Source organism: Lepidochelys kempii, chromosome 1, assembly GCF_965140285.1.
Source record: "Lepidochelys kempii isolate rLepKem1 chromosome 1, rLepKem1.hap1, whole genome shotgun sequence".
NCBI classification, from domain to species: Eukaryota; Metazoa; Chordata; order Testudines; family Cheloniidae; genus Lepidochelys; species Lepidochelys kempii.
Genome location: NC_136380.1, coordinates 241,229,115 through 241,251,859, shown reverse-complemented (window position 1 = coordinate 241,251,859; position 22,745 = coordinate 241,229,115). Strand labels below are relative to the sequence as shown.

Below are 22,745 nucleotides of genomic sequence, written 5' to 3'. Positions count from 1 at the left end.
TTTCAGATTTGCCACCTGGGAACCAACTGGCATGACTCAGTTCCTGCATGTTTCTTACTGGGATGGTATTCTGTTTACTTTACAGAACTTGCCTGAACATACATTTCCTCACCAAAGCATAGAGGGCACCAAGTAGTAGTGACAAGGGGAGTTTGGTGGAAATAGAAAGAACTTGATTATCTTGCCATTACCATGAGCAGCTGCAGGCAATTCTGTTTGAATTTACACTGCGGTAATATTTATCCTCTAAACAGCTCCAATCCTGGACTCAGGGTGGTCACTTTTCCAATGGCAATAACTCTCTTAACTTTTCAAGCTTGCCACCTGAAAATTAGTGTATCAAATGTTCAAGCTGGAGGTGTAAAATCAAAATAGCAATACAACTGGTGAACAGGTTCATTTGGGGATGGAAAAATTGTAGGAGTTACAGTTAGTTGCAACCAAGGGGGAAGTAGCTGGATGCTTAAAATCTGACAGTCTTATCAGTCTGAGTAGGTCTGATGTTATCTAATATTAGAAGCTAAACAGGTTTGAGCCTGGCTAGTATTTTGGATGGAAGATCACCGGAGAATACTTTCATGGCTTGTTGCCTCTCTTTAATAACTGTGACTGCTCTTTAATGCTATTTAATGTATGATGTCTTCCCTGGTGGCTTAGCGATAGTGCTCTGCTATGTTATATAGAAGAGTTAGATATGATTCACGCTCTTATTATCTTGTTCCAAGAGGCGTCAGTGTCTAGAATTAAAAGTTATTGTCCTATTGCTATAAGATGTGATCTTGTCTAACCTCATAAACAAGCAGTGCTGGGCCTGGTCAGAAGGTGGAACAGGAAACTTCAAAGGGGTGACCATAAAGTGGAATCTGTTCACCAGGCATCTTGTGCACTGGCTGCTTTTTTAGTCACTTAAGGAGCACCCTTCTTGTGGTTCTGGTTGCACTTCTTCCTCACTTTTATTCATGTGGGGGGTTGTTTTTATTTTTTAAAGTAAAATTATATACAGGTGACATTCGTGCCACCTTAAGGATGAGATTTTAAATGCACAAGAGTCAGGAAATTCAGAGTTAAGGTTTCCACAACAACTTTAGCTCTGTCCTCTTGGACAACAGGGCCTTTGTTCCATTAATACACAACATCAGGAAACACAAGATCCTGTTCAGAAAACAAGAAAATAAATGGAAAGGAACTGCATCTTAACTGGGGAGGAATATAGGAAATATTCCGTATTACTGCATGCAATGGCATTCCGCATGTCAGCCACGTTCTGGGGAGCACTGAGTGGTGACAGTGGAGCATCACCCTAGAAACCAGGAATGCAAGCACCAGAGGGATCTTTTCACAAGCTTATCTGACTGAGTTCAGCTGGAGACTGGCCTTAAGTAGAGAGGGCGTGCTCCTGCTCAGCGGGGGAGGATGGAAAGATTTTGTGTGGGAAGAACCTGGACTGCATAGCAAGCCCCTAGGAAAACTGAGGCAGAGTTCCAGTTTAAGCAAACTCCCCCAGATACTGGCTCAAGGGAAGTTATTCTCAAACTGCAGAAGGTCAGCTGAGAACACCTGCCTGGAGGGTGAGCCTGGAGTTTGTCCCTATCAGGTGTAGAACACTGAAGGAGAACCTCAGGATGGGTCAAAGGACCATGTGAGTCTATTCATGTGACCATGCATAGTTTACCTCTAGATAAGGACCAATAAGCAGTTATTTATCAAAGTAATTTTTCCATAGATTTTCCTGGTACAAAGACTTCTTCAATAAATATATGTAGTGCTCTTTTTCCCCGTGTATATAGGGGAGAAAGAGTGGCCCCTTACACAGATTCTTTTATATATAACCTGTTGTGTCTACGTAGCCTGTGCTCTTGTGTTAGAACGAGTAATAAGCCACCAATACCCCTCCTAAAAAAATTAATTGCTACATTTCTTACAAATCCCCCTTCCCTTAAGACTAATTATTCATATGTATAACTGTGAGGATATAGCAATGCATCCTTGATAACATGCTACTCCTTTAAGGGATCAAACTCTTTGCCACAAACAACCTACACAGACAAATCTGGGGTTTGCTGATTCTCTAGGGAAAAAAGCGCAAGTCAGTGGTTGGATTGAGCTAGAAAGACCCTGCTTGGATCAGGTGTGACTATGTACAGAACAAAGCTATTGCAATGGTAGGCACAAGGGGGCAAAATTACAGGAGTCTACTTTGCTTCTTTTGGTATAGAATGAAGGCCTGAAAGGGTTGTTTGCTTGTTTTCTATTCTATATGGGTCCCTACACTGCATTCATCACCATAGTATCTGAGCACCTTCCAGTGATGTATTAAGCAACGTGACTGACATCTATCACATGTGGTTCATTTTCTCTCTCATCCTCTTTCTAAGGGGAGAACTGCAAGTGCAATGGAGTTTTGGTTTGGTAACATACACTCTGCTCTGAGTTTCTGTTAAAGAAAGTAGGCTGAAGAAGTGCACCCTGCACCTGGAGCAGAAGGCAGTGAGGTTTGTGATGGTCCTTGATTCCATGGAAATTTGTTCCATTGCCTGAGACGAGCACCCAAGAAAGCTATATCTCCTACACTGATAAACTTTACCCTTATGGCAGAAAGTTCCATTGTGCTCAAGGAGTGGAGTCTACATCTTGGAGCTTTAGCCAATCTTTTAGATATCCTGGGCTCTGGCCTCAGAGCTCTTTCACCTTATGAATATCAGCAATGTCAACTTTGCTTTCTTGAGTGTCTCCGAGCATGTTTATTGTGAGCACTCACGCAGCGTCAGAGGTATTGAATATTTAACAAAAAAGTCCTTCCAAAGTGTTAATCATTGGAATTAAATAGCGGAGGATTTTTTAAAATGTTTTTAAACTCCCTGACCATGAATCTCTTCCCCCCTCTGCTGCTCGGCATTCAGTCTCTTGCATATCACCACTTCACTAGCTCTCCAGCCCCCACAGAGTACTCTAGGGTCAGGTCAGACAAGACCTGAATTTCTAATATGAAAAACAAAAAGAAAAAAGAACGGGGGACGGGAAATAACACACACTGTTCCGGGCCTCTCTACGTTATAAAGCAGCAAAAAAATATAAAGACGGGTCCCTTTTACTTTGCAGATCACTCTTAAGCAGGGGCATCATTTCAGAAATAGTCTGGAGGGGGAGGCAAAGTTGTGTGTCAGCATACAGAACATTATATGTGACTATATCATATCCTGTAATGGTGGAGGGAGAGGTGTATAGGATGTACACCTATGAAAAGTTGGTGTGGGGACAACTGCCTTTCTTCTCCCATAGCAAATGACGTCCCTACCTTTAGGAAGTGGTCATATCTTCATAACCACACTGTATTTTTTGGAAGGAAGGCTGTTGTAGTAACCGAACTTCCCCACACCTCTTTTAAACTTGAAAATAAACAGTTTGATTGTAGGGATTGTTTGGTTTGTCTGTTTCCAGTCCTTCATTCCATTTCCACATTGAAAACTAGTGGAAGCGGGTACAGCCCCTGGAAAACACTTTCACCCTTCCCCTCACGCTTGCTGATCCTCCCCATTCTGTACATAAGAGAGCCTGGACCTTCCCCAGATGCCGGATGCCCTTGACACATACTTGCAAGCACCCAACTAACCATCAGTTCCCACCCACCCCAACATCTTCTTTCCCTCAGCCTGTTGATGCTCAGGGGCAAACAGAAGGAAGGGAGGTTACTTGTGGGGCACATATTCAAGGGACTGGGAGTGTTTCCAGAAACTGAGAGGCATAGCAGATTAGGGCTCATTCCTGGCAAGAGACCAACTCCTCCCTTGCCAGAACCCCTCCCCAACCCCCAGATTAGCACCCAGGGAAGAGATCAAAATAGGAGGAGGAGCTCCTCAGCATGGTGGTTGTGATCATGTGCCTGGACTTTATGTGGGGACATTGCATTACATCATCTTGTGGTGATGGACACGTTAAATGCAGTGAGAGGCAACACAGTCCAGTGGATAAACCTGGGTGCTGAGTTTCAGAAGACCTGGCTTCTATTCCTGCCTCTGCTGCTGGGAGAACTGCACAAGTCACTTCACCTCCCTATGCCTGTTTCCATCCCCTCAACCCCTTTTCTCTTGTGTATTTAGATTGCTTCTTTGGGGCAGGGACTGTCTCTTATTATGGGCTTGTCTACACTTAAAATACTACAGCTGCAGCGCTCCAGTGTAGACACTGCCTACACTGACAGGAGGGGTTCTCCTGTCAAGTAGGAAATCCACCTCCCTGAGAGACAGTAGCTAGGTCAATGGAAGAATTCTTCTGTTGACCTAGTGCTGTTTACGCCGGGGATTAGGTCAGTAAGGCTACATCTCTCAGGGGCCTGGATTTTTCCCACCCCTGAGAGATGAAGCTATACCAATGTAAATTCCTAGTGTAGACCAGGGCTATGAGTCTGTACATTACCTAACACAACGGGTCCCTTAACTCAGTTTGGGCCTTTAGGTATTACTGTAAAATAAAAGATAAAGGGACACTGAATGGTGATAAGAACTGTGTCTGAAAGAAGTTCATGTCTCAAGCAGGCCGCTAGCCAGCGCAGCCAAGCATGTGGTGTGGGGTCCTCTGCAGAGACGCTTCCCTCATGCTCTCCCACCCTTATTCCCTTATTCTCTCCCTTGTTCTCTTGATTAGGCCAGGAGAGAGAGGCTGTATTCTGTAAAATAAAACAGAATGGGGGGCTTGAGGGATGTTCCTCAGAACACCCTGAAACATCCAGGGCAACCGCCTTTGTTGAGATATTTCAAAAGGAGATTTGATGCAAAATCCCTCTTATCTATTATTTCTCTCCCTCTCTTCTGGAGAGGCAGAAGGGAGCTGGTGTCATGGTCTCCCTTTTCCCCACTCTCCCTTGGAAGGGGTGGGAAGCCAGCAGGGGAACAGTCTTTCCTCTAGAAGAAGCTGATGGAGATGGGACTTGCTGCCGGCAAACATCTGCTTCTCCCATGAGGTGCTGCTGCTTCTCAGCCTACTGACAAGCAAGGCTGGGAGCCCTAGAAACTCCTCAGCCACAGGCGCCAGCTTCTCCTTCTGACCCCATTTCCGATTTCCTCAGGCTGCTGACTTCTCACCTCACCCGCTGAGGAGGAGGGGAATGCTCTGGGGAACCAGCACTCTCTAGCCCAAGAGAAGGCAGAACTCTCCCTCTGCTTTTAGCAAAGGAAGGGGAGCTGCACTAACTGGCACTTTAATGCTTGGTAGCTCCTCAATCTGAACCGTCTCCCAAATCATTAATGCTCCATTCCAAGGTATCTTCCAGCTGATAAGTGATCAGTGCCCTAAGGAGCAAACAGTCTCTGTTTAAATATTTGTGTATATTACATTTTGAAAAACCCTACATTGAAAGACCATTAAGATTGGACAGTCAAGCACTCAAAAGTTAGGAAAAGCCAGAATTAAGGTTGCCTGTGCACATGCATTATGGGAAAGTCTTTCATTAGAGGATCACATACTATTTTTTCCACAGGAAACCTGCCTCATTCAGTACGTAGGATAGACAGTGCATTCCCTAACTTGTGCATGTTTGACTTTGCAACCATAACATGCTTGTTACAGTGTGTGTGTGTGTGTGAGATGCGATTTTAAATTGAGAGTCCAGTTTTCAGAGCAGCCACCCCATGAGGACGATGGGCCAGAGTGACCTTGCAAGACATGTGTCCTGTTAGCAAATAACCAGCAAGCAATGAATAATAGTGCTATAAAACTCCAGAGTGCCTCAAACCATTGCTCACACACCTGTTATCAAACTCACTGATGTTGCGCAGCTGCTTCCGGTAAGTCTCTAGCAACACCCACTCTGAGCAGTCCGGCGGCACTGGGCTGGGAGGGTGAGGCTTGGAAAATCTAAACTGAACAGTACCCACATGGGTGAAGCAGATGTAGCAGTCAGGTAGGTAGGTGGCATTGTGCACCAACCAGTCCACGCTCAATATTGCATAGTCATGCAGGTGTAAGACAGCACCTGTGGAGGAAAGGGCAAACATAACAAGAAAAGGCTGCTGAAGTGAAGGGAAAGGAGGGTCAACATGACGACAATTAAATCCATCCATGCAGGCATGCCTGGAGGGTCTCATAGATACAGTCATGAGCAGCCCCCACAGCAGCAAGACTGCAAACCTGCCCTGCCTCCCCCAATGTGAGATACAGATGGCACATTCCACATCAAACACAGGGCAAGCAGAGCATGATGGCTCAGTTTGAGGGGAGAGGGGAATCAATAGGGAGTTCTACGCTCTACTTCTCCACTGGGATGGAAAATCCACTGAGTTATTAAAGGTCTTTCAGACACACTTCACCATGAGAGAGCTGGCTCACATCCCACTGATTTAAAGAGGAACTTTCACACTAAGCAGCACTTTACAACACATACTATTTAACAGACAGACCTGAACCAAATCCCTAGATCTAAACAGTTTGGCTCCAGATGTGATTTTTTTCATCTAGCTCCTATTGTTACAGTGGGCCAGAACAAAACCTCAGATACTGACATGTTGGGGAATTCTGAGGTCAGAACACAGAGCTCTATTCGTCTCTACTACTTAATCAAACACACACACACACACACACACACACACTTCTGTCTTGTATTCATAGATTTCAAGGCCAGAAGCAACCATTGTGATAATCTAGTCTGACCTCCTGTACAACACAGGCCATAGAACTTCCCCAAAACGAATTCCTAGAGCAGATCTTTTAGAAAAACATTCAATCCTGATTTAAAAATGGTCAGTGATGGAAAATCCACCAAGATCCTTAGTAAATTGTTCCAATGGCTAATTACCCTGACTAAAATTTACACCTTATCTGCTGCTGGCCATCACCACCTGCCTTGAGATGCACCACTATCCTGCAGTAGATTGGCATCTGACAGAGCTTTTACTGCGACAGTCCATGGAGTGCGAAACTCATTCTTCTCACACACACAGTTCAGACCATCCCTCTGCATCGTCAAATATCATCCTAGAACTCTCCTTTTCTCGAGATTTTTGAAAATGTTAGCTCTTGTGTAAAACCTCCTTTTTAAAAGATGCTGTGGGATCTGGACTTTTTTGATATATTAATTTGCATATCACAGCAGTTTAATTGACTGTGGATTACCATGAACTCCTTGCATGTCAAGAGGCACTTTATAAACACAATAGTTACATTATTAGAGTATTTGACATAAAGAAAACATGACTTAGTTGTTAGAATGCGAGGCTGCAGGTCAGGAGATCTGGGATCTATCCTAGGCTCTGCTACATGTTTTTGTGTGTGACTTTGGACAAGTCACGTAAGGCCAAAGTTTCAAAAGCACTCTCTGATTTTGCATGTCCAATTTTAAATGGCCTGACTTTCAAGGTGCTGAGCAACCAAAGTTCCTGACTTAAATAGAACTATTAGCACCTTTGAAAAAGCAGGCCTCAGCAATCTAAAGTTGGGTCCCCAAAATTTAGACACTTTCTGTGCATCAGTCTCCTATACGCAGTCTGGGGTTAATATTACAATTTAATATTTGTATTACCATAATGGTCAGAGGCCCCCCCACTCTTGATTGGGGCCCCAGTGTGCTAGGCACTGTACAAATATAGAGAAATAATCCCTTTCACAAAGGACTTACTATAAATACTGTAAAGAAACTACAGGAGATTCACTAATGCTTGGGAAGTGATTTAAGATCCTTTGGAGGAAGGGATGTAAAAGCAAAAAGAGTTAAACATTGTCCTTACCATTTTTTCAAAAAGCTAAGATACTTATATTTTTAAACCGCAAATTCCCTGCTGTTTGATTCAGCAGTGAAGGGATAATGGTGAGTTCAACATCTCAGTTATTTCTGTGGTAACCAATCATGATGGCATAAACCCCAGAGTCTGACATCACCACAGGGACAAGCTAGCAGATTAGGGAGATAGCTCTTATTCAGACAGAAACAAACAGACCAATTCAGAATGGTGGGAGCAAAGCAGTTGACTTTTTGTATAAATGTTCTCTCCACAAATTTTCCCAAGAGCAAGGCTCTGCCTTTCACCCCAATAGCCAGACTAAGAAAGTTCCAATCTGGGATCTGGTACCTAGAACAGACCAGTCTGAAAGGAGAATGCATTGCACAAGAGGGACGTGTATTCTCAGGTTTCACAGTGAAAGCCTTCTGTCTTCACCTAGAAAAGGAAGCCTAATTAAAATACTTTTCACTGCATCAGAGAGAGAAGTGGAACGGTAGAGAGAAGTCACTCAGCTGAGAGTCAAGGCCTTCAGATGTACAAATGCATTAACTCCTTGCTTCCCACATGGAACTGTCAAGGTCACAGCAATCGGAGAGTCAGCAATAGCTAACTCCCTGCTGGTTAGACTGGATGGCTTAGATTTCAGATGGTCAAAAATATTCTCCCAACCACTCAGTATATTATAGTTATTAAGGACTAATTCTTAGAATGCTGACATGTTCCTGACTGCTAGCAAAACAAATGCTTAGGATGACATTGTGCATGTATTATACACTCATATAGTGTCTTTCATCCTAAATCATCCCAAAGCACTTTACACACCATGTGTGCACCACACGGTGTAATGCAGCCACCTCTGAGGTGAAAGGCAGTAGCCAGCTTGTACACAGCATGCTGCACAACAGTGGAGGGAAGGGAAGTTTCGGCCAAGGACCATAGGGCAAATTCCTGCTCTTACAAACAGAGATCTTTCTCATCTGTTTCAGAGGAACAGCCGTGTTAGTCTGTATTCGCAAAAAGAAAAGGAGTACTTGTGGCACCTTAGAGACTCAAATAAATTGGTTAGTCTCTAAGGTGCCACAAGTACTCCTTTTCTTTTCTCATCTGTGTGGATCAGAACTCAGTTTTTAAGATCTCAGCTGAAAGGCCCTAACAGAAATTCTATTTTCATATAGACATTCTATAGATCATACAAACACACAGTCTCCAATGCATTAATAAATCTATGCTGTAAACAGCTACTTGTATAAGGACACGTGAACACCACCACATGGCAGCATGTTTGGTTATACAAGGTGAGTCGCAGGCCTGGGAAGCATTAGAAGGATGAGCACCCCCAGCGCTGGAGTGTGCTACACAGAGGTCAGGGTCTTTTCCCGTATTATTTTATTTTGTCTTCTTTCTCCTCCCAAGTGAGGTAAATGGGGGTCCATGCTGTACAGTTATACAGGATACCCACATGTTTGGAAATCCTCTCTGGCCAGTGTAATTCCTTCTTTCCCCCAGCCCAAAAGAGCCAGTCCGAATAGAGCTCCTTCTGGGATCTGAAGTTGCTCTACTCAGCACCTGTTATAAGGTCCCTTTAGTTTGGGTGCAGCAGGGGTTTCACACTGACAGATTCTTGCTCCCTTCCTGGTCCCTGTTTTATCACAGAAAGCATTGGGACAACCAAGAACTCTCAGGCCAGAATCCCTACCTTTTGGCATACGTTTCAAGATGCTGAACACTGCACTTTGATCAATGAAGCCTTTGGCCCTGAAAAAGTGCATGCTTGGTGGGAAATATCCAGTCTTCTGGGCCTCGGCCACTTCCGTCTCCTTGAGGCTTATTAGATACTCATTGATCTGCTCTTCCCACTTCCCCAGCACCAGGTTGCCACCAGTCCGGCGGACATTCTCCTGCTCCATCAGGGAGTCCCGCAAAGGGATGGGAAGGCAAAGAGGAACCAGACTTAGGACAAGGAATACAAGCCAACCAGCCTGAGGCTTCATGTCATGGACACACCTGGGGAAAAAACAATCAGAACTGTAAGTGCAGGTCAAAAGGTGACATCTCAAAGGTGGTGCATTGGCTCTTTAACAAAAAGGTGGCAGGATTATGTATACTAGGCCATCCTGGCGAAGGGCCCTTGCAGAAGGGGTAGGAGAATCTGAGATGAATCAGGAGAAATACCTCACTCCCAAGTATTCAAAGGAATCAGTCAGTTTTGAAACGCATTCAACTCATAAGCATTCAAGTAGGCAGTAAGATCCTGCGAGGAGAGGGTGTATCACTGTTGGATCAGGTTGACAGTACATCACACTGTCCAGCTTACTCAGTGCTATAGGAAGGGGGTCTGTGGCAAAGGACTGGCCCTGGAAGCAGAGATGTGTGAGGTCAGGACATTATGCTTCTGAGCCAGCCCTATGCCTAATGGACTGACTAAGGGACAACCAAAGACAGGGCACCATGCTCCTGAACCAGCCTGTAGGTCAGAGTATGTATGGATGGGCGGAGGGGGATAAGGAGACAGGTCTGTTGTCATACAGAGTACGCTGAACTTCAGAACCATTCAGGTTCTGTTACTCAATAGTCCAGGAGAGATCTGGCTGATCCCACAGCAAAATGCGTTCTCGCTGTTAAAAGGGATAGTTCTGGGGACTTCACATCAAGCTCTCAGTGCACTAACACTCCCTTCACACCAGGAGTCAGGCATCTCCAGTGCCCGGATGCCGTAGGCCACAGCATGTGCCACAACTACTGGCACCATAAGAACTGGCAGGAAAGAGAGAGGGGAGAGAACGTGGTGAGTGATAGGAATACATAGGTCAGAGAAGACAGACCCATGCAAAATGACTCTCCCTCCCCAAAGAGCATTGTTGGAATACAATCTTCCAGCAATGGGCACCAGTCTGGAGGGTCCCTTATCATATCACACCAACCCAGGCTTGAGAAGGACTCAGGGCTGCAAGATAATACATGAACCATAGGGAACTATGTCCCCATACACATTTCCTGTGTCAGTTCTCTTCCCAGCTACCGCATTGCTGCAACTCCCCCCTTTCTGCCAGCTGCCCCATCACACTCCCCTCCCACACTATAGCTGGCAGCAAGATGGAATATCCTATACAATTTAGCTCAGGAATGAAGGGGTTAGATACAGCTTTAGAGCCAGCCAGTTCTGATCCCAGCATAGCAAAAGCATCTTAAAAAGACACAACAGCCTCAGTGAGACAAACCCACTTATTCTTACTGTCAATTTTCTCTTCCTTGCGTCCAGAGATCATCCAACTGCAACCGAGATAGCAGGTCCTAGTCACCGCTCCTTCAGACAAATAGGTACAAAGCAAAGCAGCTATTAAAACAAGGAACAAATCAACCAAGCCAACACAGATAGTTCCAATTCCTTGTTTCAGTTTCACTTCTATTCTTGTGGCTCGTCGAGGGACTTTGTGAATATATTTTTTTTAAAAAGGAGGGAAGGGGGGCAGGAAAGATTATGAGAAAAAGAAACTAAAGGAATGTAAGGAGCAGAAAGCCAGGTGAAGAGGGCTGAGGTAACAACAGGCTGAGCTAGCAGGAGGACATTCCAGAGCTGTATGGAGAATGGGAAATGGAGACTGGGAGCACCAGAAACATTCCGACACATCCTCCACACAGGATATGGTCAGGGGAAAGCGGTGTTCTAGGATTTTAACCTCTGGGGGTTCTCAGATAGCCAGCTGGTCACATAGCATTTCCTCATCCTTCTGTCCCATCTGCTAAATTTTAACCTCTTCACTGCCCTCACGTGAGCAGTCATTGTAATCTCTGTGTAACTGCCACCCACTCATAATCTGACAGTTTTACATAGATGACAAATGTACTCTCAGCAGAGGCTTGGGTGCAGGCTATTTTACAATAGCCTGCACTGCTTCCTACTGTGAGGCCCCACCCAAACTGCCACAGAAATAAAATAGCTCAGCAGATGTGTAACGCAGTTCAGGGTAAGCCAGTTTAAACACAGTTTTGCCTGGCTATTGAAGACCAGGAACAACTACATTGCAAACACCATTTAAAAGACCTTTTTTTGACAAGAAATCAGCTAGTCATATTTAAATACACTTTTAATGGTTTTTGTCCAATCAACATTGACTATAAGCAAACTGGGCCAAAGTCATCCCTGAGATAATTCCATTTTTACTAGAGCTGAATTTGGCACACAGGGCCAATTCTGCTCTCAAACTAGATGTAAATCAGGAGTAACTCTGAGGTATACTAGCATCAGAGCTGGTCACACTAACAAGAAATCATGACAATTATTGTAATTTTGAGGGTGTTTCCACTTTGCGTGGTTCAAAATGGACCCTGGGGGTGGGGGGTAAACGTTTTAAATAAAAAAATGTTAGAAATGGTGTTTATCAAAGACTGTTTTCAGTACATAAAAAGAATAACAATCTAGATAATTATTTAAATTACAAATGTCACCAAAAATGAAAAAAAAATCAACAGTTCTTGAAAACGAAAAACAATTTCCAAACATGTCATTTTTTAATAATGCTTTACATTGCAAGATTTCAGCCAGCACTAATTGGTACTATGCATGATCAGAATCAGCTTCCTGGGGCTTAAACCCCTATTAGTGTGGCCGTCCTCTGAAAATTCCAACTGTATTCAACAACAGGTGCCAGACCTGTCTCTTCCCTCTCTGACTCCATTCAGCCGAATGTGACATGGTTTTTCATAGGTGCACACAGGTTCAACACCTGCGGTATGAAGGGGTGGCCTATCTGTAGTTCTATCATGGATCTACCGCACTGTCTTGCAACAACTGTTAACCTTGACTGACCCTTGTTTTCAACTCCAGCTGAAGGAGCATATATGGAGGGCATCAGGGATCCATGCTTGATGGCCAACTTAAACATGGAAGAATGTTTTTTAGTGTGGACAGACTAAGATGGTCTCTCCTCTGGGGCAGTTTCAAGAGACTGGAGAGTATAACCACCTTCACTGAATACAAGAGACACACAGTGCTCCATAGCAGCTATTAGTTCCCTAAAAACAATACAAGGATCAGAGCATAGAGTGTATGCGGAGAGAGGGGAGGGAAGAGAAATGCACGTAGACTAGAAAAGAAAGTTCAGCAGGGACAAGAGCTCTGTCTATAAATACCTTCAAGGGAACAATATAGATGAAGGAAGGGAATTACTCCAATTATCTGAAAGCAGTAAAGCAGAGAGCAACAGCCTACAGCTAGAACCATAAAACCAAATTCAGGTAAGGCATTAAGAAAAATGTCTTTACAGAAAAATAGGGCACTAGAGACAGACTCCAAGAGAAGAGTGTTGAGACATCATCAGTGCAGATAGCTAAGGAATTAAACTAGACACATGTACGGAGAAACAGTAGTCCACAGAGCACTGACTGGTGGTTCTCAGACAGCCAACTGCTCACACAGCATTTGCTCATCCTTACATCCCATCTGCTAAATTTTATTTAAGCTAAAAATGCATAAAATACTTCCCTAACAAGACTTTTCTAGGTAAGCAATTGCAGTAGTTGCCACGAGGACTGTATGTAAATGCCAGGGGAGGTGATCTGTGAGATCATAAATGGGAGGACAGGTGCTCATCAAAATCCTCTCTCTATTAAAATGTGGTCCATACTATGAAAAAGTTTGAGACTCCTGCACCAGCAGGAATAAGGACAATGAAATTGCATTTATATCATATGTAAAAGGATCCCAAAGCACTTTATTAACCAAGCTGTACCAACTATCCATATAGAAGTCACTCCACTTGCTACTAAAACATAGCCCTCTCTGGAGAGAAACATGACAGCCATTTTAAGCCCACGGCAATGAACAAGATGGAAAGCAGAGGGGAATTTAGTGAGGTAAAATGTAATGACTGAAGTTGGAATTTGGCCAGACACCACAGTTAACAGCCCTATCCTTCTGAATATCATGGTTTCTTTAATGTCAGGGCCCTAATTTTAGGCCTCCTTGGAAAACCAGGCATGACACAAGGAAACTTGTACAATACAGAGGATCAATACAGATTAACTAAGAGGTCTTTTCCATAAACAACCACCTCTAACCCCAATTCTGCCACTCCCTCACTTCTCTCATTCAACCAAGACCCACTGGAGAAAACTAAAGCCCTGTCCACATTACCAGTGGATAACATGGTTTGTGGCTACATAATACAACTTTAAAGGCACATTTGTGCACTGTTGCACAGTGAGAAAGAGGCTTTTACAAAGCTTTCAATTCTTTTAGCAGCAGGCAGGTATTCTCAGTGAGGTACCCTTCATGCAATTTCATTCCCACACACCAACCCAACAGAGCCAGTTTTCATTTTATTAATCCATTCTGCAAAGTTCATCTTTCTTCTCCAGCTTCCGCTTTCAGGATCAACCCATTGTGCCACAGCTCAGCATGACAATGTTGCAACACAATATAATTGCACTAGCCCAAAAGAAATGTTAGGACACTTTGATGGTTTGCAGGTCAATGTGAAAATCAAGGCAAAGCATACACAAATCGTGTCTGTGTAACATGTTCCTACTAACCCATTTTTAAAAGCAGTTTTGCTGATCCACAATGAAAGTGGAAAGATGCTCCCTGAATAGTGGTTTGAGAGTTGGAAGATTGGTGTTTAGTTCTGGCTCTGCCACTGACATGCTGTGTGACCTTGGGCAAGTTACTTAACCTGACCGCTCCAGTTTCCTTATCTGTAAAATGGGGACGATCCTTCCCCAGCTGCTTCACTACGGCACTGTGAAAATGAGGATTATTTATTTGTATAACCATAGTACCTATCAGCTGCAGTCATGGACCAGGACCCCATTGTGGTAGGCACTGTACAGACACAGAACAAAAAGTCCCTGCCCCAAAAAACTTATGATCTAAGATTAGTTATTGTGTGTAAACCACACCGAACATGCAAAGGGTGTAAGTATTATCAGTTATTAAGGACTGACTGTCTCACAACACTTGGAATGACTAAAACATCCCCACCGGCCTGATAAATAACCTATACTTTTGTCTGGCTGGACAAATGAGGTGGTTAGTGGGAGATCTGCAGGGAGGAAGAGGCATGTCTGCTGTGGCCTGTGCTTGCAGCTGAGCATCTGAGCCTGTGACCCAGCAAATTCACCTACAACTTGCTCCATCTATGCACATAAACTCACCCTCAGGCTGCCTTTTCATCCATCCTGAGCTGCGTCTACACCCACCTGATGACATTTAAAAAGAGAATCCCAGTTACAAGAATTGGAATCTGGTAATGCAGAGCCAGGGAAAAGGCTATACTCCCAGGTTAACAATTAATCACACAGGGAATGAAGCCACTGATTTGTAATCATTGCCTGGCTCCCAAATATAATAGCTGTGAATTCCTGTGACCACCGTCTGAGACAAGGAGCTTTGGGCTATTCCCAGTGCACTTGCTAAAATTCAAATCAGTCGCAGAGCAAGTCTCTTAGCTCTGTGAGCTCAGCCGCTTATCAGCAAGAGGAGTCAGTGGTGCTAGCCAGCAGCAGTCTGAATAACCCTGCTCTCTGTCACTGTGTGGCTGCTGAGCTGAGGTTTCATTTTCAAGTAACCCTAAGCAAGAACTGTGTCATCTCCCCCCAGCCCCCCAGAACTGTTCTTTGCTTCCATAACCCCAGGATTGTAGCTACAGTTACTGAAAGGACAAAGCAAAGAAAACCTTTGTATGGTAACACCAAGTCACTAAGGGCCAGTGCTGCAAGGTCCTGAGTGCCCTCAATTGTCAGGAATTGATGTCACCCTTCAGAATAGGGGCTCCGCACCGCACAGGACCAGGTTCCAGGCTGTTTCCAAGGTTTCTGTGCAAGGCACCTAGAAAAGATTAGCAGGGCCCCAAGTCAAGTATTTGTTTCCCCCTTCCCAATCTCTCGTCTCTCTCCAATCTTGGGCAGTAAAAAAAGAAAGCAAACTGGGTAACAGACTGCATGTTGTACCTCCTGCTCTCAGGCTTACCAAGAATCCCCGTCTGGTTCACTCTCTCACTTTAAAGGAAGGAGAAAACCCAGTGAGCTTCTGTCAATGTGGGGATTTTTTCCATTAGTCATTTCACATCAGTGCCTGCCCCCACTGTCTAACCTTCACACACACCCCAAAAAAACCCATCCACTTATCCTCTCGAGAGCTTATGCTAGACATACTGTTGCCCCCCAAATATCTGCACAGGTCGGGGAGTTCTCTTCCTTAATTCTACCTACTATTAGCTGCAACCTGCTCCTGGGCATGAGGCAGGGAACAGAGGAAGAGACTTAGATCCAAACAATACTATAAAATTAACTATGTTGGTGGATCTTTCATCTTGTTGTGTAGACAGGACCTAACCCAACTCAGATCTGCCCCATTTCCTAATAAAATCGTGGAATTGGCTAATCCTGCTCAAAACAGGAAGAGATGACAGTAGTTAGGACCCCAGGCCCACACTAGTGCTCCCACCACTAGCACTGGCAATAAAAATTCCTACCACTGATAAGAAAAATAGTCCAAGCAGACAAGTGTTTGGTTTCAGCTGCATAGGTGTGACCAGCCTATGTTATAACCAGTATAGCATAGTAGACTGTATAGCTGGGACTGAAGGTAACAAATTGGTCAGTCTCTAAGGTGCCACAAGTCCTCCTTTTCTTTTTGCGAATACAGACTAACACGGCTGTTCCTCTGAAACCAAAACAACTGTGGCACAACCAAGAAATAACTGGGTCTGCCAACAGGGCAGTAGCTATACTTTACACAGGGACTTCTCTCTTCAGTGTGTTATCATCCTATATTTGATTCCACAGCAAAAGCTACCTTAAACAGCTGGATGCAATTCCTCCTCAGAACTTATACCTGTTTTTGCCTGAAGTTTATAAGCTAGTTCTCCCACTCCTCTGTACTATTTACCCTCTGGGAGAGAGAAAGGCTGGATGCTTGATGCAGATAGGTGCAGGGAGCTGGAGGAGAGAGATTTTTTGTGGTGTTAAAGAAAGACAGCCATTTGTTGCTGCTTTCCCTCCTTTCTTTTGTGAAGATTCACTGCTGGAAAGAAGCAATGAAAGGTGATGTGGAAAGTTAGGGTAGCCAGGGCAAGTTCATAAAAGGACCAGAAATAAGCTCTTAGGAGCATCTTGTAAAGTACATTCAGACCTCACTCTTGGATGCTGAAGGGTGACAAGACAAGGAGGATCAAGTGACCAATGATTGTTGGAGTCTTTGGGATTCCTTGCTCAGGAGAGATGACTAACATCCACCAATAGCCTTGCTAGACTCTCCTTTTCTCCTTCACAGCATCAAGGTGAACATTTTTCAAGGTTTTTTGATAAGGGGCAGCAGGCAAGCTAGCTGGCTGACATAATAGGTTCAAAGACTTCAGTCTAGGAACGTTCAGATTCTGCCCAAATGAGGGCCACATTGGAAACTTGCTAGGAAAATGAGGGGTGTAGCTAATTCGCCTAAAACAAATCAAGAGCAGCCCCAAGGCTACTTGGGTGAAGTTGGACCATAGCACGTTGGAAACTGCAGGCTCCCTGAGCCACACCAATTCCTGAAGGAAGAGTGCAGCTTTGGACAACATAGTGAAATTCCAGTGAGTGCAATTTGGCCTGAAGGCATGTTTTAGCCACCCTAGCATTAGTTACCATTTATTTCACGGATATAAACCTCTGATGGCTATGCACAGTGATTGTAGGGAACAGGGATACATCCCTGTGTACACTGAGCCAATCAGGCTCTCTGGCAATATATCAGTTGCTATACCTGTTAATCACTGAAGCTCCAGGAAATACACTTAAAAGAAAACAACAAACCACTAGATACACCGAGCAGCCAGAACAAGCCTAGCCTGTTGAAATTACATTGTAATTAAAACATAATAAAAACTGGCATTTATTGATGAGTTATATTAACCCTGTCTGAAACCATTTGAACAAATTAAGCCTCATAATGGTATTTTTCTTCACTGTTAAAAGCATTAAGACATGACACAGATCAATAATAATACCCACGTTGGCTCTTTGTTATTGGAAGAAGAAAGCTTTGCTGCTGGAAAGCTTCAATTGGCATGGCTTCAGCCAATAAGAAGGCACCTACAAGGGACCCTGCTGGCAAGCCCCAAAAGATAATGCCAGGGTACTTACATGGGCATATAAAGCATGCTGTCAAAAACACTGCCAGGAGCCCAGCTGTCCTACTCCAGGAGACATTTCCAGGGTATTTGCATGAGCAGATACCAATATATGCCCCAGAAACCATTGCCAAGGCCCCTGCTGGCACATAGTGGATGTTTCCAGGGGACTTGCACAGTCATATACCAGTGCCTGACTCAAGTGCCACTGCCCCCCTATACATATACCACAGATCCTACATGGGCACAGACATGTCTCGGGGGGGGGGGGGGGGGGAAGGTGGAAGGTTCTGCCAGGGCCCCTACAGGAAAATATACTGGTGAATGCCTCAATGGGCACTGCCAAGGCTGGGGCCTGTGTCCCAAGTGAATTGTTCTCTAGTTGTTTTGCAACGGTTACAAACCTGTAAGGCAGAAAAACTGATAGACCTTGAGCTCCTTCCTTCCTTCCTTCTCCCAGCTGCTTCTGTCTCTCTCAAGCCACACAACAGCTGAGCAGATAAACAACTTGCCACCTGCTCCCACCTCCAACCCCGCCCCTCTAAATCGGATATGTCTCCACCTCCTCCTCCAAAGGTCTGTTCCTGTGGTTGTATTCTCCTCCCTTAAGGTGCAGTCCCCTGCAGCAACACAGCAGCCGCTGCTGCATGCCCTCCCCTTTAGCTAAAGGAGGGACACATTGTGAAGAAAGCGATAGAGCTGTCTGTTCTCATTGCAAACAAAAAGACACCTTGAAATAACAATTTAGCCTTCATCCAAACTAAGACAGACAGGAAATCCCACCCTCTGTCTTTGCAATGCCATAGCATATTCAGATTCTGAACAGCCTCACCCTACTCCCCTTCCACCTGTGCAACAGGGCAGAGAAGGCAGGAGAAGTTAAATAGTGAGCATGGAAGGAAGATCAAGGGAAACGGAGGCCAGGCACAATAGTAAACTGGGTGGTACCTCAGAGTCCCTGTCTGTAAAATGGGAACAATAATCCTTAATCAATATTGTAAACCACTTTGAGACTGTCCACTGAAAAGTCCTGAAAAGTAGCAAGTATTAATTATTATTACTACCATAAAAGGCTCCTAAACATTAATTAAAATAATGGAATGAACCATCCTCAATGCCCATCAGCCTCTTTCAGCTTCCTCCTTATTTCTGAGGCAGATAAATCATTCTGTTGCATTGAGTGAAGTATATAAAATAATGAATGGTCTAGAGAAGGTAGACAAGGAACTTCTGTTCTCTGTGTCTCATACCACCAGAACAAGGGGACAGTCAATTAAATTAAAAGGTGGGAAATTGAAAAAAGGAAATACTTTTTCACACAATGTGTGATTACACTGTGGAACTCACTGCCACAGGAAGTCATTGAGACCAAGAACTTAATAAGATTTCAAACTGATTGAACATGTACCTGGAAATCCAGTGTGATCATAACGAATGACAACAAAAATGTTAAACCTCCTACTTCAGGGTTTGGGCCCATCGCTGACTTCTAGAGCTCAGGATGAGGCCTATGTTCAGGGCAGATGGTCCCACATCTGCCTACTGAAGGGTTCTTACTCCTTCTTCTGAAGCACCAGGTGGTGGAGACAAGATACTGAACTAGATGGACCTCAAGTCTGATCCAGCCTGGCAATTCCTGTGTGTGTGAAGCACCCACAGGAGTGCAATGGGGGATAGGTTTGGGCACATACAGTATGACTTGACATTTTGCCTAGGAAGATAGGATCGGACCAGTGATCCAATACCCTGTCACTGACAGTAACCAGCACCAGATTCTTCAGGCAAGGCGTAAGATCTCACAGTAGACAGGAATAGGTTTAACCTGGTCCCTGGGAAAATTACTCCATAACCCCAAATATCAGAGGTTGGATTTAGCCCTGAAGTATGGGGCCTTACATTGTTCCCACAATTCTTGCATATTTTGTAAGATTTACTGTTTTAACCCTTTTTGAATCCAGCTAAACTCTTGGTCTCAATTATATCTTGTGGCAGCAAGTTCCACTGGCTAATTGGGAATTGTGTGAGAAAGTATTTCCTTGTATTGGTTCTGAACTTGTCACCTTTCAATGTCATTGAATGTCCCTCTGTTCTCATGCTATGAGATAGGGTGAATAGAACTTCCTGATCCATCTATTTTATACCACTAATATTTCTGTATGCTTTTATCAAACTAATTGAGGGGGGGAAATTGCACAGGTCCAGTTTGATTCAAATGTGACTGTGGGGAAAATGGCCCTGTTTTACTGAACAATTCTGCTCCCTGCGTATATTCAAAATGAGAATTATTTCATCTAGTGGTAAGAATAAGTTTTCATTGTTTTATACCCCTGCAGAGCAAGTACAGATATAGGAACTGAAGCTGTCTTCTAGTGTAGTTTCTGCATCTTCCACAGAATTGTTGGCCAAGCTTTAACTGCAGAGCCAAATTCCGTCCTCAGTTGTGCTGTACAACCCTCATGAAGACGATAAGGTTGCACAGATGAAAGCAAGTGAAGAATTTAGCTTGCAGGATCTTATATATTAATGATGATGCATGAGGAGGAAAGAACCCGCTGAACCCTCAGATCTCACGCTGAGTTTGCAGGGCTGCAAAGTACAAAAATATTCTCTTTATAGTAAACTGAGGAAATTTGCCCTGGAACAACTGAGAGACATACACAGAATCCTATGACACCGTTTTTACAGACACACTTTTCAGACTGAACAATACTTTAAAATGACAAATAAATCACCCAGAATTGTGGAAAGCAAAGGGAGCTTAGCTTTTATAACCCTGACATTTTCCAGACTGCCAGCCAAATCCACGTGTAGGATGCCATGTGTGTATATACCCACAGGCTCCAAAGAGATAACCAGCACAATACACAGTGGTTTTCAGATGTGACTGATGGTCTTCTAGGGGTTTTGGCACCATGAAGTTGCAGTGTAGAGTTCAGTGCATCTATACATCTAATTAATATTACAGTAACATCTAAAATGTGGTAGGTACTTTAGTACTTATAGAAAGACACAACCCTTGCCCAGTCTACAAAGACAAAAAATAGGGGAAAGTGATATTATACATGCAGAAATACTATTCCCAGTTGCCCCACCACATAACCATCATTAGTTATTTTTGCAACTCTTCCCTGTTTACTAATGTGAATTTACTTTACCTATGCCTATTTACTGTTTATTTTGTCATGTCTCCTGCCCCACCCCATATATAATGCAAAACAATGTACTGCATTAGCCACTTCTAAAATTATCACCTCCCCACTGAGTTGTCTCTCCTCAGTATGGGAGAATGGAAATGGCTAGCCTATCAGCTCCGAAGAGATTTTTCCCTCACCAGTTAGTGGTATTCCCTGAGCTCAGCTGATGAAAGTCACAGATGGGTCTGCTGAGGAGCAGCTCTCGGTGCCTGCCTTGTTCCCCAGAGCCCTCTTCAGCCAGTTTGATGTCTAAGTGGAAGGGAAGAAAATAGGCTGACAGTAGGGTTACCACCCAGATGATTTTCTGAATTGATGAGCTGCTTTTTCATAGATCTTATGGCTGTACAAATAGTGATCTTGTTGGATCTCACAAACCAAGTAATGACCTAAGACAGGAGCGCTCTAGGAAAAGCCTTAGGAATGAGACAAAGAAAAAGCAAAGGAAAAACATCATCAGAGGAACTAAATACCAGCAACAAGAAGCAAGGGAAGTGCAGCCTTCAACAGTCAGAAGCAAAATGACTGCTGGTTTTGTCTCTAGTTTTGTATTTAAAAGGCCAGCAAGGCAGGCATGCCAGGAAAGGCTACACACTACAGATTTAAGAGATGGCTAAGCAGGGAGAGAAAAAGGAGCTTGAATTCTCAACTTTTTGAGGACCAAGCCACTGAGCTGAAAAACATCTAACAGGAGGCTGGTGTTAAAAATAGTTATGGCGTTCTTTGGTTTTGTTCCAATAAATATGATAGTCTAATAAAATCCAGATCCCTTTTGGACATCACTTGCTTCCCATGCTTAAAGTTCACTATCGTATCATCATACCAAGGGCTGTCAGAAGTGGTGTTGGTGATTCAGGATATGTCTTCATTGCAAAATTAACTCAAGTTACAATCTGAGTGTCACACCTAATTCAAGTCTTGCCCACATACAACTCTTACCTCAAGTGTGACGGCACGTTTGACTCAAGTTGGCTCAGGGCCTGCCAGGGCGTACAGGCAAATATGTGAGTTAGTACAACTCGTCAGTTGCTATGGGTGCTGCAGAGGACCATATTCTGGCATGCAGAGGTATTCAAAACTGTGTCACTGAATGAAGAGGATCTTTTTCAAGCACCTTGGGCCTAGAATGATTGCTGAACACAGTGGGCTCGCTTCACTCAAGTGCTGATAGTCCTCCAGTGCCTTCCCACAATTTCCCCACCCTGTGTGCTGAGACAGGACTTTCTCCCACAGTCCGCTGGGAAAGAATTCACAGAGTGGCTCATCTTACTGCAGTGAAAAGACCCATGAGATACATCCCTAGAAGTTTTAGAGCTACACAAAAGTGAGTGCAGTGCTAGTGTGGACACAGCAACTTCAGTGTTATTTGGCAATGGAGCTGCTCTCACTTGAGCTAGGTTAACTCAAGAGGAGTAACTTGAGTGTGATACTTCAAGTCAATTGCAGTGAAGACATACTCAGTAGGTGGCAGTCTTTCCTCTGAGTAAGTGTGAACCAATGTTCCTGCATGATGCTAGCTGCTTGCTGCTGAAGGTGTGCTCTTTCAGAGGAAATTGCTTATGATCCAATAGCACTTTTCTCCCCCTAAAATGGGGAGTATTCACTTCAGTGTCCTGAGTATATTCCAATTCTAGAAGAACTAGCAGAGAGGCAGCATGATCTAGGGGAGAAGGCACTGGGTTAGGACTCAGGAGACCTGCGGTCTGTCACTGGCTCTACTACTGACCTGCAGTGTGACC

At 44.1% G+C, this 22,745-nt stretch overlaps 2 protein-coding genes across 2 annotated transcripts in view; both read right to left on the bottom strand.

Annotated features, from left to right (window-relative positions):
* Window positions 1-18,298, bottom strand: part of ADA2 (adenosine deaminase 2) — a 30,392-nt gene extending 12,094 nt beyond the window's left edge. The window contains exons 1-4 of the mRNA XM_073320049.2: window positions 18,220-18,298; window positions 10,942-11,013; window positions 9,406-9,713; window positions 5,743-5,968 (exon numbers count right to left, since the gene is read on the bottom strand). Of these exons, the coding sequence (XP_073176150.1) occupies window positions 5,743-5,968; window positions 9,406-9,700 (521 nt within the window). The 5' untranslated portion in view covers window positions 9,701-9,713; window positions 10,942-11,013; window positions 18,220-18,298. The remainder of the gene's footprint in view (window positions 1-5,742; window positions 5,969-9,405; window positions 9,714-10,941; window positions 11,014-18,219) is intronic.
* BID (BH3 interacting domain death agonist) overlaps window positions 1-22,745 on the bottom strand; it is a 536,402-nt gene that overhangs the window by 163,605 nt on the left and 350,052 nt on the right. The gene's annotated exons all lie outside the window — the stretch shown is intronic.